The sequence below is a fragment of the Globicephala melas genome, chromosome 11 (genome assembly GCF_963455315.2).
Source record: "Globicephala melas chromosome 11, mGloMel1.2, whole genome shotgun sequence".
NCBI classification, from domain to species: domain Eukaryota; kingdom Metazoa; phylum Chordata; class Mammalia; order Artiodactyla; family Delphinidae; genus Globicephala; species Globicephala melas.
The window spans coordinates 4,539,317-4,554,555 of record NC_083324.2 but is presented as its reverse complement, the minus strand read 5'-3'; the positions used below and the strand labels follow the sequence as shown (position 1 = coordinate 4,554,555).

The 15,239-nt window shown below is 57.3% G+C and overlaps 1 protein-coding gene across 1 annotated transcript in view; it reads right to left on the bottom strand.

Annotated features, from left to right (window-relative positions):
• PLXND1 (plexin D1) overlaps positions 1-15,239 on the bottom strand; it is a 51,806-nt gene that overhangs the window by 12,496 nt on the left and 24,071 nt on the right. The window contains exons 9-20 of the mRNA XM_030840934.2: positions 11,193-11,297; positions 8,783-8,872; positions 8,420-8,513; positions 7,320-7,474; positions 6,373-6,524; positions 5,415-5,514; positions 5,185-5,324; positions 4,255-4,422; positions 4,084-4,174; positions 3,647-3,910; positions 3,412-3,561; positions 2,433-2,547 (exon numbers count right to left, since the gene is read on the bottom strand). Coding sequence (XP_030696794.1) covers positions 2,433-2,547; positions 3,412-3,561; positions 3,647-3,910; positions 4,084-4,174; positions 4,255-4,422; positions 5,185-5,324; positions 5,415-5,514; positions 6,373-6,524; positions 7,320-7,474; positions 8,420-8,513; positions 8,783-8,872; positions 11,193-11,297 — 1,624 coding nt within the window. The remainder of the gene's footprint in view (positions 1-2,432; positions 2,548-3,411; positions 3,562-3,646; positions 3,911-4,083; positions 4,175-4,254; positions 4,423-5,184; positions 5,325-5,414; positions 5,515-6,372; positions 6,525-7,319; positions 7,475-8,419; positions 8,514-8,782; positions 8,873-11,192; positions 11,298-15,239) is intronic.

Genomic DNA, 15,239 nt, shown 5'->3' with positions numbered 1-15,239 from the left:
ATATAACCCATCAATCCCACTCCCAGGCATATATCCAGAGAAAACCATGATTCAAAAAGATACATGCACCCCAATGTTCATTGCAGCATTATTTACAATAGCCAAGACATGGGAGCAACCAAAATGTCCATCAACAGAGGAATGGATAAAGAAAATGTGGTACATATATGCCATGGAATATTACTCAGCCATAAAAAATAATGAAATAATGCCACCTGCAACAACATGGATGGACCTAGAGATGATCATACTAAGTGAAGGACATCAGACAGAGAAAGATAAATATCACGATATCACTTATATGTGGAATCTAAAAAAAAATGATACAAATGAACTTATTTACAAAACAAACAGACTCACAGGCTTTGAAAACAAACTTACAGTTACCAAAGGGGGAAGGTGGGAGGAGGGATAAATTAGGAGTTTGGGATTAACATACACACACGACTATATAAAACAGATAACCAACAAGGACCTATTGTATAGCACACAGTACTGCACTCAACACTCTAATAACCTAGATGGGAAAAGAATCTGAAAAAGAATGGATATATGTTTATGTATAACTAAATCACTTTGCTGTACACTTGAAACTAACACAACAATGTAAATCAACTATAATATAAAATAAAAATTAATTTTAAAAAATTACTGGAGTGAAAAAAAATAAAATAGTGGTAAACAGTGGATTTCTCTAGATGACAGAATTATGGGTGATTTCTGTTCTTCTTCTGCTATTTAGCATTTTCAGTTCTTTCTACAACGACGAGGTATTACTTGTGAATTAAGAAACTTTTAAAAGATTACAAAGCAGTATTATATTATAACCCCTTTCTGGGATGTAACACATCTCTATATATCTCATACAACGAGATGCATAAAATATACATGGGACTTCCCTGGTGGCGCGGTGCTTAAGAATCCACCTACCAATGCAGGTGACACGGGTTCGTGCTCTGGTCGGGAAAGATCCCACATGCCGCGGAGCTACTAAGCCCATGCGCCATAACTACTGAGCCTGAGCTCTAGAGCCCACAAGCCACAACTACTGACCCTGCATGCCACAACTACTGAAGCCTGCGTGCCTAGAGCCCGTGCTCCGAAACAAGAGAAGCCACCGCAATGAGAAGCCCGTGCACCGCAACGAAGAGTAGGCCCCACTCACCGCAACTAGAGAAAGCCCGTGCGCAGCAGCGAAGACCCAACGCAGCCAAAAAATATGTATAATATTTTTATATATTATATATTCTATCCCAGTTTTCCCTAAATTTTCTACATTGAATATATTACTTTTTTAAAAACAGTTTTATTGAGATATAATGCACATGCCATATAGTCTATCCATGTAAAGCATACAATTGAATGGCTTTTAGTATATTCACAGGGTTGTGTAACCATCACCACTATCTAATTTTAGCACACTTTCCCTGCCCCTTGAAGACCCATAACCACAAGTAGTCAGTCCCCATCCACTCTCCCCCTGCCCCTGGCAACCACTAATTTGCTTTCTGTCTTTATCGATTTGCCTATTCTGGACATTTCATATAAACGGAATCAAACTACATGATCTTTTATGTCTGGCATCTTTCACTTATCATGACATCCTCAAGGGGCATCCATGCTGTACCATGTGTCAGAACTTCTAAAAAATTACAAAGCAGTACTTATAACGCCTTTCTGAGATATAATATATCTATATATATATATCATACAATGAGATGTATCAAATATATATATTCCTTTATGGCTTAATACTATCCCATGGTATGGATAAACCATACTTGCTTTATCCATTCATCAGCTGATGGACATCTGGGCTGTTGCCACTTTTGGTGATGAATAATGCTGCTATGAACATTCATGCACAGGTGCTTGTGTGGACATATGTTTTCATTTCTCTCGGGCAGATACCCAGGACGGGGACTGCTGGGTCACACGGTAACTTTATTTAACACGTCGAGGAACTGCCAGAGAGTTTGCCATGGCGATGGCACCATTTAAATTCCCACCAGCAGTGTATGAGGGCTTCAATTTCCATGCTACATTGAATACATTACTTTCATAACCATTATTTTAATAGTGGTATAGCCTACCTAAGAGGAAGGTTAATCTTCCTGAACAGCCCTCTTATAAGTACCTTCAGCAGGCCCTACTGACTGGAGAACAGGATCCGAATCCCTCTGCATGGCACTCAGGGCCCATCGCCTGGGCCCAGCATACTTCTCAACAGCTATTGTCCTCCACCCTTTGTGCTGTGGCCGGGGCACACTCCTCACCACCCTCTGAGCGCCTCACCCATTCCTACCTTCACGCCTTTGTTCAGTCTGCCCCGGCCCACTATGCCTTCTCTCCCACCCACTTGTCTTCAGAGGGGCTGAGGCAAAGTGGGGTAGGTCTGCCCCCCAAAACGACACGAGGGTGGGGCTCCTTACCAACTACGGAGAGCAGCAGCAGGACACTACAGATGACGATGGACACGATGATGGCGGTCTCACTGCCCCCCAGCTGCAGTGTGGCGATGGTCTGGTTGAAGTTCCCTACCTGGATCTGCACAGAGGTGGGGGGAGGGGATTGTATCTTCCCTGGACTTACGCCCTGGCTCTTCTCCTTGCTAGCTGTGCGTTCTTGAGCAAGGCACCTAACCTCTCTGAGCCTCAGATGCCACAACTATAAGACAGAGAGAGCCCCACCCATCTCCTGGGGATGCTATGAGGGCTAAATGAGATGATGCTTGTCAAGCCCTTAGTCCCGAGCCTGGCACAGAAGGGAGACTCAATAAATACAGGCAACTGTGATTATTATTACAGCCTGGGAGGAGCAGCAGAAGAGCCAGTGGCCGGGCAGTTCATAGAGCCTGGCCATGTCCTGAAGTATCTGTGGGGCTGCCCAACGACCAGGGGAGCAGGTGAGTTCTTAGGACTCAAAGGGCAGAACTGGGACTGGGGTACAGGTGAAAGGGAGCTTTTGCAGTCGGAGCCATCCTGGGTGGCATGTGCCACCCGGGAGGGAGTGAGCACCCCATCTCAAGAGGCATGCAAGCAGGTACAGTGCAGAAGAGATCCCACGTTCTAGGCCCTCTCTCCACTCCTGCTTCCCTCCCTCCATGACTCGGCATGGCAACTGGCGGCCCAGACTCTGGGTAGAGCAACAAGTGGAACGGGGACAACTCGTCATGGCCTCTGAGAGCCAGCTGGGGCCGATCACCGACCCTGAACAGATCACTAAGTTTCTGGGTCTCAGTTTCCTCATCCGCCAAGTGGGGAGGTAAAGCTCCTCTTTGCCATGGTTGTCTAAGCTTCTGAGCACGACAACGCTCAGCTGAGACGTGCCGGACAGGGGGCAGATGCTCGGGCACTTGGGACAAGACTGGGGGCCAAGCCCACCTCTGTCTCTAGTGCCCCGTCCACTCACTGTGATGGGCAGCTGCCCCTTGGCTGTGCCCAGGGACTCGTTGACCGAGCAGTGGATGACTCTCTCGGAGACGATCTGGATGTCACAGGCCACCTGGCCAATCTTGACCCGGTACTCGTGGCTCTCGAGGCCCAGGCCGTCCTGCTCCTTCTGCGGGAGCAGAAGGGCTGCTCGTAAGGCCTGTGGCTAAGCCCGGCCTGCTCACGCCCCCCACCTGGCACCCACTGGCACTCACGTGGATGACCAGGGTGAGGGGCTCCCCGGGGTGGTGCTTGATCCACTTCTCCCTCTTCGCCGTGGAGAACTGTGGGTCAGGGAGGTAGTCCAGGCGGAACCTGCTGCCCCGCTGGGCCTCCTCGGGGTCCAGGAGCTCCTCGTCCACGGCTGCCTCATCTGTGTAGGCCCGGCCGTTGAGGAAGAAGTCCACAGGGGCTGACGCGTTGCTCAGGGCCCCGGGCGATGGGCAGGTGATGAGGGTGGAGTTAAGAACCTTGCAGAGCTGGTTTTGAGGGGGGCCAGGGCCAAGGTGGGGGTGGGAGGGATAATCAGATGTGGGAAAAGAGGGGGAGAGAGGCAAAGAGACAGGAGAGGCAGAGATGAGGAGATGTGGTGGAGGGACGCCTGGTCAGCCGGGGCCACAACCAGCCCTGCCCGCCAGGGCCCCGCCCTCACCGTGGGCTCCCGGCCGATGTGGTGCACGGCCATGGACACCTTCTGCACCATGTGGAAACGCTCGCCGGCCACCGTGATGGTCCTGCCGCCACTGTGGGGGGACAGCAAGCCCCGTGAGCCCAGGTGCAGCCCCAGGGAGTGCCCTGGCCTGGGGTCACGTCCTGGTCTCACCTGACGTGGCTGCGGCGGGGACTGATGGCCGTGATGACCGGGTTCTGCTTGTACCAGAAGGTGAGGTTGCCGCGCACGCAGCCCCGGTGCTCGAAGCGCACGCACACGGGCACGGGGGCTGGCAGGGCGCCCCCAGGCACCGTGCAGGTGATGCTGGTGTCTGTGCGCCTGCGGAGGACGCGGGCCTCTTCAGCAGGAACGCGCCTCCGTCACTCCCCAGCGACCAACACCCCGTCACCTGGGGCACGTGGCCTGGGGTCCAGGCCTGCTCACCTGGCCCCCACCTCATACAGAAATCTTGTTTCCACATTCCCACTGCCGCACCTTTGCTTGCGCTGTCTGCCCCACCTTGGATGCCCTGCCTTCTCTTCTCTGACCTGCCCCATCCCACCTCCTCCAAGAAGCTTCCCAGAAACCCTCCCCTGGCTCTCGCCCCGGTGAGGGCCCTGCGCCCACAGCCCTGAGAGCTCTGACTTCTCCCAATCCTGACCCTCCTGGATGTTCCTAGCTCCTGTGAGAGTGTCTGCTGTACCCTGAGGGCTGAGACTTTTGGGCTCATCTTGGTACCCACAGCAATGCCTATCAATGGCACCTGGTACACATTAAGTGCATAATAAAGACAAGTATTTCACCAAGAGCTTCTGGACCACAACCCTGCCACTAGCCACACCCCTGGGCCAGCGGCAGCTCTCAGAGTGTGTACAATCATCACCATTTTCACTGCAGGTTAAGGTCACTTATGAAGTACCTACTGTATGCTGGGCACAGCACTTCCCACAAGTCACTGGTACTGTTCTTACCGGCTGAGAAAATTGAGGCTCAGAAAGAGGAAGGGGCTTGGCCAAGGGGACACAGCCAGTGAAGTCCCTGGTGATGGCTGGTGCGAGGACATTACCCCCAGCCCCCCAGCCCCCCGGCCTACGGGCTTACACCAGCTCCATGCAGGGCTCCGTGTCATTCACCAGGACCTGGAGCTCGGAGCCCACATGGAGGTCGCTGCCGTGGATGGTGATCCTGGTGCCCCCTGCCTTGGGGCCCACGGCAGGCTCCAGGGAGTGAACCAGGGGCAGCTGTGGGGAGGAAGGCAGGCGGTCAGGCCTCAGGCCAGCCCGGGGCGAGCCTGGCAGGGTGGGCAGGGGATAGGCTGCAGCCTCCCTTACCACGTAGGAGAAGCGCTCCCGTGACCTGCCCTCCTTGGAGGCGTTCACCGTCACCACGTCTGAGAACGCCCCCGGGGCTGGCCCCGTGGCACACACGATCCTGGGGAAGGCAACTCTGGTCAAGGAGCAGCCAGCGGATCCTGGGGGCCCAGGCAGGTGCCATCTGGTTTCTCCCTCAAGCAATGGCCCCTGCTCCACCCCCAGGGTGTGTGAGCGCCCCATCCTTGCACTCAGCCACCCACCCTCCCACTCACACCTGGCGCTGTTATTTGGCCAGGACACCCAATGGCATTACCCATGTCAAGATACTGAGACAATTCCCCATCCGCTGGAAAACAGCCACTGAGTCCCCCAGGAGTCACCCTGGTGCCAAGCTCTTCCCCGGGACCACCCCCGACCTGAGTTTACGACAGTTCTGCAGCTATAAGACGAGGGGATTGGATAAGATGGTCTTTGGGGATATTTGAAAGTTCTCCAACCATGAGAACATTTGCTAGGCTGGTAGACTGATGGCCTTATCTGCAAGCATGACTTACAGCCTTCGGAAAGGAAACCCAGCTCATTCCCTGCCCTCCGGGCCAGGCTCCACCGCTGCAGGCCCAGACCTCTGCGCCACCAGTGGCTCCCACATTTTCCTAACAGCAATGTTTTTCATCGGAGCAAGGCTTCCGTGGAGGTAGGGCTGGTCTAGGGGAACACGGGAGGGCTTCCCAGGGGAGCAGGCGCCTGAGTGGTGTCCCCAGCAGGAAAGGGCAGGACGCACGGTGGAAATGGCCGGGAGACCCAGGCGTGAGTGACTTCTGGGGAGCAGAAGGGTGCCAAGGAGAGTGGGATGGCGGAGGGGGGAGGGGGGAGAAGAAAAGGGAGATGGGAGGGCAGAGATGCAGTTGGCACTTCCGGGGCGCGGGTGGGGCCTGCAGGTCACTCAGAATGGCCCAAGGGACTGCCCTCTACTCACTCCTCTGACACCGTGTATCTGCCGGCCAGCGGCTCACAGGCCACGCTGCCAATCCACACTCCACGGACCACGTCGCTGAGCCGCCGGCCCAGGTTCCTGCCGCGGATGGTCAGCAGGGTCCCGCCATCCAAGGGGCCACTCAGGGGCTCAATCTGCCAGGCGACCGGAGAAAGGGGTGAATGGGGTTCAGAGGCTGGGATGGCGGCAGGCTCCCGGGGAGGCAGGGCCAGGCAGACCCATCACTCAGGGGAGGCTCTGAGAGCGCTGGCACTGCCAGCCACTTGGCAGGTCACTGGGGCTGCCCATTGTGATACTGAGCCCGCTTGGGTCTGGGGACACCAGTGCATAGGGACAGAGTCACTGCTATTTGAGGGGTGTCTCCTGGGGACACCGAGGTCCACTCCCAGTGGCCATGTCTGACCACATGACCCTACATCCCAACCAGAGCTGACTGGGCCTGGAATGGGCACCTGACCCAGGCTAAGCTAAACCGACTCCTTCCCGGAGATTTTTTTCTTAATTAAAACTGAGGCTTCAGTGTTACTGGCAGCCCCCATTTTCACCTTATCAGCAAGGTTTCCCTGACCTCGCTATAAACTTTAGAGACCATCAGCCCCAGCAGACTCCCAATGCCCCCGCCCTGCCCTGCCGTAGCACTTACCACCTTCTCTATGTAAATTATTTCCTTTCTTATTGCTGTCCCCTAACCCCAACTAAAACATTAGCTCTGAGAAGGCAGGTACTCGTTTCCCTGCTGTGTCTCGAGCACCGGGCAGGGCCTGGCACCCAGCAGGTGCTCAGCGGGTAATACAGTGCGCAAGGGCCTGGGTGTGTGCAAGCACGTGTGCTGCGGGTCCCTGAGCCCACGTGGGGCGCTGTACGTGTGCACATTCAGGCATGTGGGTGCAACGGGCTTCCGAGGGGGGAGGTGGGGGTGGGGTGCTTACCGCTCGGATCTCGGGGGCGGGACAGGTGTCAGGCAGGGGCTGCAGGGTCCCCCGCAGGCGGCAGCCGTCACTCCACACACACAGGTGGCCCAGGTCCTCCCGGCCCAGGCACTGGGAACAGTCAGGGCTGCCCATGGCGCAGTTATAGACCTCCACTGCGGGAGACACGGAGGCAGCACAGGTCAGCAGGGTCCTGGTTCTTAGGATCAGGACCCCATGAAATTCTTAGTCTTCTCCAAACCCCCTGGGGGCTGTGCTAAGCACAGTGCAGCCACAGCCCCATTAACACTCATCCTCACTGTGAATCTATCCAGTGGGAGCTGTTTATTAGCTCCATTTGACAGGTAAGAGATGAGGCTCAGAGAGGTAGAGTGACTTGCCCAAGGTCACACAGCCTGTGAGTAGCAGAGCTGGATTCATACCCAGGCCCGAGTGGGTCTCCTGAGCCCCCACGGAGCTCCAGGATGCTAAGGAACCACTGAGCAATGCGGGTTCTGTGAGCCTCAGACCAGACCCTCAGACTGGCACAAGGAGGAGTGCAGGGCCAGTTCTCCAGGGCCTCAGGATGTGCAGGCTGGTTCTGGGGCTTCTGTCTGGGACCTTCATAGTATGGATGTGGGGGATGCCCATGTCCACCGAGATGTCTGAGACTCCCCATGAACAGACAGGCCCTTAGAGAGTTGATTCAGTTCATATAATAAGAGCAAGGACACCAACCACCCTATGGGGGCACAGAGTACGTCCCAGACACCCTTGCAAGGCTTTGTGTGCACCATCTCAGCAAATCCTCACCACACCCTCTGTGAAAGGGCCTCTGCCCTTGCTTCATATGAGGACAAAGAGGCTCAGAAAGGGAAAGGTAAGGAAGTACCTGGGGCTGCACAGCCACTGGCCTGGAGATGCCCCGAGGGTGTGGTGCCTGCCCAGAGGAGCTGCTCCATAATCAAGTGCTGAGTAACTGACCAGGCACAGAAAAGCAGGGCTGGGATCTGAGGCAGCGTGTGGGTTAGGGAACACCGGAGCGGGAATGAGTCCCCCAAGGCTGCGTCCCACCCACCGCTCGAGGCCGAGTCCTCGGAGGCCGTGTAAGGCGCTCCCACCTGTCATGTGGTCAGGGCTGTCCAGGAATCGGGCAGGCCGGCCCTTTAGTTGGAGGCTGAGTGGAAACACCTGGCTCTTCTGGGTTGTGTGCAGCTGCAGAAAGACAGGAAAAACCATGAGCCGTGTGAGTGGTGTCTGGGTTGTGTGCAGCTGCAGAAAGACAGGAAAAACCATGAGCCCTGTGAGTGGTGTCTGGGTCTTTGTTGGGGGAGGGGTGTCAGGGAGACAGATGAGGGCAGGGCTACTGGGGGCAGGGGGTCCAAAAAGAGGAGGTAGAAAGGAAGGAGTGTAGGATCTGGACTTGCGCAGGCCTCCCCTTCCCCTCTGCCCCCGCCCCCCGCCATTAAAGCTACACCACTCACCACCACTTGGTTGCAGCGTACAGCTGATTCATTCACCCACACAGCCTCAAAGATCTCTTCTCGACCAAAGCTACATTCAAGCGCTGCACCCTGTGGGAGAGGGGGGTTGCGGAGACTCAGGTCAGCACCCACTGCCCTGTACCTCCATCAGGACATCTGACACTGCTGTCCTGAAGAGTGGGCGTGGTCCTACTATCAGGCCTTTGCCTGGGCTGCACCTCCTCCAGGATGTCCTTCCAGGCCTCCATGTCCAATGTTTGATGGAGGCAGGGGGTACATAAACACCTGGAACCTTGGCCTTGTGCTCTCTGCATGCCACTAAAAGTCTCACCAACATCTCCCAATGGCCTAAACCCGGGGCCTTTCACTCCGTGGGTAAAGCCCTGACTCTTCAGCATGACCGACATACAAGGTTCATCCCAGTGAGACTCCACCTGTCCTTTAATGTCAACACCCCCCCCCCCCAGCCTCTGCCCCACAAGGCCTGGGACCAGCCACAGGACGCATGTCGACAGAGCACACAGGCTGTCCTGCCCTCAGCCTTTGCCCAAGCCCATTCTTCCACCCAGCAAAACTCAACACAACCTTCAAAATGCAGCTCAAATGTCCCATGTTCCAAAGCCTTCCCAGACTCCCCCCTCAAATCACAGGGGCACCCCTCACTTGATCATCCATCCATTCAGCAATGAACACTTGGGTGTGCGCCAGGGGCTCCATTAAGCTCCTAAAGCCTGTCCCCGACCCTGTAGGCCAAGGACCACCCTTATCCCCTGTGCAGGCTGTCTACACCTGTCCCCCCACCCATTGGGGAGGGTTGAGGCTGGGTTTCAGGCCCCCTGGCACCTCCAAGGGCAGCAGATGGCAGCTGAAATAGCTCAGCTTCTACCTTACACAGGCCCCCCCAGGTTCGAATCCCACCTCTGCTACCTCCTAGATGTGTGACCCTGTGCAAGTGGCTCCTCCTCTCTGGGTCTCGGGTTTCTAAACTCTGCAACAGAAAGAGGCTGCTCTACTCTGCAGGATTCTAGGAAAACTGGAGATCATGTTATCTTTAGTGGGTTGCACACTGTGGGTGCCTAATATATGCTGGCGGTTATCAGTATGCAAGAGGTGCTCAATAAGTGCTTGCTGAAAGACTAAACAGGGCCAATTCCCCAATCCCGTCTTGCCCTCAGCCCAGCACAGGCCTCCAGGAGCAGCATCAGTAAATATTTGCTGAATGAACAAATCTGGGTTTTGAGTGTGTCAGGCCAGCCGCGTGGCAGGACTTCCTGTTTATGTCCCTGTCGCTGGCAGATGTGACACCCTGAGGAGATAGCAGGTCGGCAACTCCCCTGCCCTGCCCCCTCCCCGCTTCGTTCTGAAACTAACACAGGAAAGTGGCTGTTGACAGGGCTGAGAGCTCACGTGTCCCTGCCACGCTGAGCTGGGAGGTGGGTCTGTCGTCCGAGTCCCTGGGCTCAGGGCCGCAGGGGAGCGGCACAGCCCTCCACATGGGTCCAGGCCCCTTGCTGCCCCTGGAGGCTCTTCCCAACCATTGCAGGGAAGAGCTTGAGGGCCCAGGGCAGGGCCGCCCTGCCCCTCACGGAGCTGCAGCCCCTGCCACGAGGCTGCCTGACGCATCCCAGATGCCTGGCGTGTGGCCCCCACGTGTGACAGGCGTCACGGGCCTCGGCTCCCCCATAGAAGCGACAGATGGCAAGTCCGCAGAAGCTGGGGAGGGGGTGGCTGGCATGCTTCCAGGACTCATCAACACTTCCCACCCAGGACGCTCCTCCAGGAGGGACCCAGAAAGGGGCTGTGTCCCTTCCCCCAGCCCAGATGGGCAGGGGGAGGGGAAGACTGGCTGTAGGGAAGAGCACTGAACAAGGAGTCCAGGGCTGGCATGCAAGTGCAGCCCTACGTTGTGTGACCTGGAGGCACCTGCATCCCCTTCCTAGGCCTCATTTTCCCCACCTGGACAATGGGGAGTCGGGCGGCAAAGGGGTTCTCTGGCCATTCTCCAGGGAAGACATGTCAGCCACGAACTGGGGAGGTGTCCAGGGTCACAACTCAGCCTGGGGTCTAGGGCAGGGCGGGGACGGTATGGACAGCGTCACCCATGGGCTGCGGCACTGGGCGGGCGCTGGGCCTGGATCAGGGGAGCTTTAGAGGGTAGAAGGGTCTGGGGGTCATGGCCAGGCTTTCCTGCGGGCACTGGGGGCGGCCTGCTGTCCCCGTGGCCTGGCCCTCCCCGCCCACTTTCCTGTTTCCCCAGCTCTGTGCAACCAGAGCGGGGCTTTCTCAAACATAGCCTGGAAACTCAGAGGAAGGAAACCAAAGCATGAGTGGTAGGCCCAGAGCAGAGTCCCCCCACCGGGGACGGCACTCTCCCAGCCCTCCGCCCCACCCCCACCCAGCCTTCACTTACCTGGAAGAAGGCGGCGTTGGCCAGATGCACCGGGATGCTCTGGGAGCTGCCCGTGGGCATGGGAGCCAGGGCTGAGGGCAGGATCTGCGGGCAGTCCTGAGGGCTCTGCAGTCAAAACCCAAGGAGGTGGGGCTGGCAATGGGGCATTTCGGAAAAGACGGGGTTCACGGCCACCCCAGCCAACCTGCGCAGCCCCGTCTCCCCGGGGAGACACCAGGCAGCCTGGGGAAGTGAGGAAACACTACTAACAAAACGTAGCAGCCGCACGCACCGAGGGCCGCGTGCCCACTGCCTCCCACATACCATCTCACTTGACCCTCACGGCAAGGCCTACGAGCAGGAGAAGGCATTGGCCCCATTTCGCCGACGAGGAAACTGAGGCACAGAGAGATGCAGTACCCTGCCCAGTGGAACTGGGTCCCCATGGCCGCTCCACCGCGTGCCTCTCAGAGGAAACCTCCCCGTCTCTGGGCCTCACCTTTCCCAGCTGTAAAATGAGGGGCTCTACCACTTTCTGAGACTCCACCTAGCTCTGGAGTTCTGGTTTCCAGATTAACTCATGATAAATGATTCAGAAAAGAGAAAGCCCAGACTTCTGAACAGCCCACGGGAAACAGGCTGTGAGCGCCCTGGTGCCGCCAGGCTCCAGACCCTTCCCCATTGCCCGGGCGAGTCAGGCCTCTGGGTGGAGGTGCCAGCGCCCGGCAAGTCCTGCGGAGGGCCTGGACATCCGCATTCCGCGGAGCCACGGAGGCGACTTCATAAAAGGAAGGAAGTTAGGGAGGGGGGAGGGAGGTATGAACCTGAGGTTCAGAGAGGAGGGGCGCTACCTGAGGGCAGAGGGCAGAGTTGCTCTTTGAATTCCCATCTGTCTGACTCTCGGGCCAGAGACTGAGTCCTGAAACTGAGGGCCAGGGATCAGGGGTCTTTACTCCTTATTGTTAATTAGACAGGGAGCTCCTTCAGGGGACCCTCAGGGGCCCAGCATAAAAACCAGAGCTCGAGGGATGCCAATGCCGTATTTACTATCATTGACCATGGTCATAGTGACAGAAGAAGCGGCCAGCTGACACAGCCCTCCCTGTGCACCGGGATACTTCTGAGCACTTTGCACAGTATTAATTCAACAAATCCTTCTCCCAACAGCCCTACGAGGTAGGTACCACCATTACACCCATTTTACAGACTAGGATATTGAGGCACAGAAAAACCAAGTGGTTTGCCCAAGCACAGTGGGCTCTAGTTGTCCAGGATGGTTGCTGACCTCCAGGCCAGAAACCTCGCCCAGGCCAGTGAGTTTCCCTGGGAGCCGACCACAGGGGCCTTGGCCAAAGAGGCAACATGGCTGGGCCCAGGTGGGACCTCAGCGGACCACACGGTGGGGCTGGGAGGTAGCAGCTGGTGTCCACTCGCTGTGTGACCCACAAGTCTGTCCCTCTCTGAGCTGCTGTCCTGTGCCATCCATGTGTAACCCCCCCGGAGTTTCCGGGAATGGAAGCCACATGTTTCTAATCGGGTCTCACAGCCGCTGCCAGCCTGCTTCACAGCTGGCTGGGGGCCCTGCAGCTCTGTCCTCCCAGCTGCACCCCACCTGAGGGTAGGTGGCCAACAGCGGGGGCTGGAGGGGTGAGGGCTGGGGAAGGGGGAGCTTCCGCAAGAGGAAGTGACGTGGGATCATCCCTGAGGGCCCCTACCCCCCTTGACCCTTATGAGCCACGGCCACCTGGATGCTTGTACCCATTGTACAGAGCGGGAGCAAGGCTGAGTGCGGGCGCATCTTTGCCCTCTTTCAGCACCTCCCCCAGGGTTGGCTAATCCTCCTTGGGGACAGCTGGTACATCTGCTGCCAGCCTCCAGCCCCCGACCATGGCCTCCAAGTCTGCCTTGGCCATAGGGGAATCTCCCCAACCCCCAGGCCTGTGGTTCGGGAGGGCTGACCCTACTCCCTAGCCCCAGGGATGGGCGGGTACCCAGGCCCGTCCTGGACTCAGCAATTGGTATGGGGAGTGAACGTGACCCAGTTCCCCTGGAACTTCCGCAGAATCAATGAGAAACTCTCCTGGGGCTGCTGGGGGATCAGAAGCCTGCCCGGGGCTGCTGAGGCCATCTTGCTGCCAAGAGGGGAGGGCCTGCCTCAGAGTGGAGGCCACTCAGAGGGGTGGGGAGGCCCTGCTGACAGTGTTGGAGCCCCCGGACCCAGCTGTGCCTGAAGGGGACGCCGCCCCTCGGACTCTGTACTCACACAAGCCACACGATTCTGTTGGGGCTGACGCCAGTTTGAGCTAGGGCTTCCCTGCTCGCAAAGGACTGGGGCCTCCTGGTCCCACCCCAAGCAGAGTCGTCAATGCCTCTGAAAGATGCTAAGCAGCTTCTCCCCTTTGCCAGAGTGTAGCTGCAGGCTCAGGAAACCATGGCCGACTGACCGAACGAACTCTGCGCAGAGCCAAGAAGGCGGGAGACCAGGAGTTGGGGAAACAGATGCCAGGGCGGCAATGCCAGGAGCCGCAGAAAGCCCAGATGTGAGCCCAGTGTGTGCCAGTTCACAGGGGGCCTCACCTGTCTCCACACTGGAGTCCACAGACTCCCCCAAGGTCTTTCTACGTTCAAGAGTTGAGAGCTCGGGTCCCAATCCAGCGGAGCACTGGGTGGCCCTGGGACCCTGAACCCACCTGACCTGTTCCTTCCCTGCCCTTCTGCACCGCTCCCAGCCCCTGTAAACTTCCCCCACATTCCCACCGAACTACCCTCTCCACCGGCTCCTAACCACCTTCATGGACGCGTCTACCCAGGCTCCCCACCAAGAGACCCTGCCCTTCCATCTGCCCAAACCCTCCTTGCTTCTAAGGCCAAAAGTCACACCGCCTTGGGGTGGCCACGCCCTCCCTGGACAACTGAAAGTGGAGGATGCAGCGCCTTCCTTATTCTCCCCCCCTCTGCGGAAAAGCTGGAGCCCTCCTCCTGGCATCCTGCACTCCCCGGTTTCCTTCCTCTGGGGCCCACGAGGGAACAGGAAGTGAGAGAAGACTCAGCCCCTAGCACCTGCCTTCCCAGAGACACCTCTCTGGCTTGGCCCAAGCCCTACCGCCTGCTCCCAGCTCCTGAGGGGTCCAGGGGGATATGCAGACCCCGCTGCCTGCCGCCCAATCAGAGGCATGGCGCCTCCACGGCTAACTGGCACTTAACTAAACGCCAAATTAAGCATCGGTTCAGAAGCTCCTGCAGGCCCAGCGTGGGAGCTGCCTCTTTTCCCACTGGATTGCCATAATCCTCTAAGACAGGCCCTCTCTGCACCCCCCTCAACCCTGACCTGCAGAGCCGCAGACCTGGGAGAGAGTGGTTCACGGGGGCACTGCCACAGATACACCTCCAGGCTGGTGAGCGCCTATGCATCTGTTAGGACCCGGCAGAAGGTTCCCCTCCCAGAGAAGTCCTCCCTGTCCCACCCAGCAGAGTGGCCACCTACTGTGTGTCAAGTATGAAGTTGGTACCTTACAGACAGGTGTAATTCCAGATGCCCGCCCCAGCTTTTGAAATAGGCTCCATTTTACAGATGGGGAAATAGGCACAGAGAGGTCTGGCAGCTTGCCTGGGATCACACAGCTACAACTCACACCTTAGGCTCTGGGTTCACAACGGGGAGGGCAGAACCGTGTCTAACCTGGTGCTTTCCCAGTGCCTAGGACACACCCAGGCATACAACAGGTGCTCAATAAATGAAGGGTGTTGAGGCTGAGTCCTCCTCGCCCCAGTATCCTAGGGCAGAGCACAGGAGGCAGGCTGCCGGCATGAATGCTTCACAATGACATTCATCAAGTCCCTACTGTATACACAGGCCAGGGCTGGGGCCGGAAGGAGATGTTGGCCCCAAACGAGGGCAGGAGTCCTGGCTGGCCTAGACTGGAGTCCCAGCGCCCACTGCAGAGGCTCGGAGCCTCCCCTGGGATTTCGCCACACAGCCTCTACCGGGCCTCTCTCCCAGCACTGGAAACCCCACTTTACTGCATCACTGCTTTGAGTTAAGCATTGCTGCTGCGGTACACCTCCTCC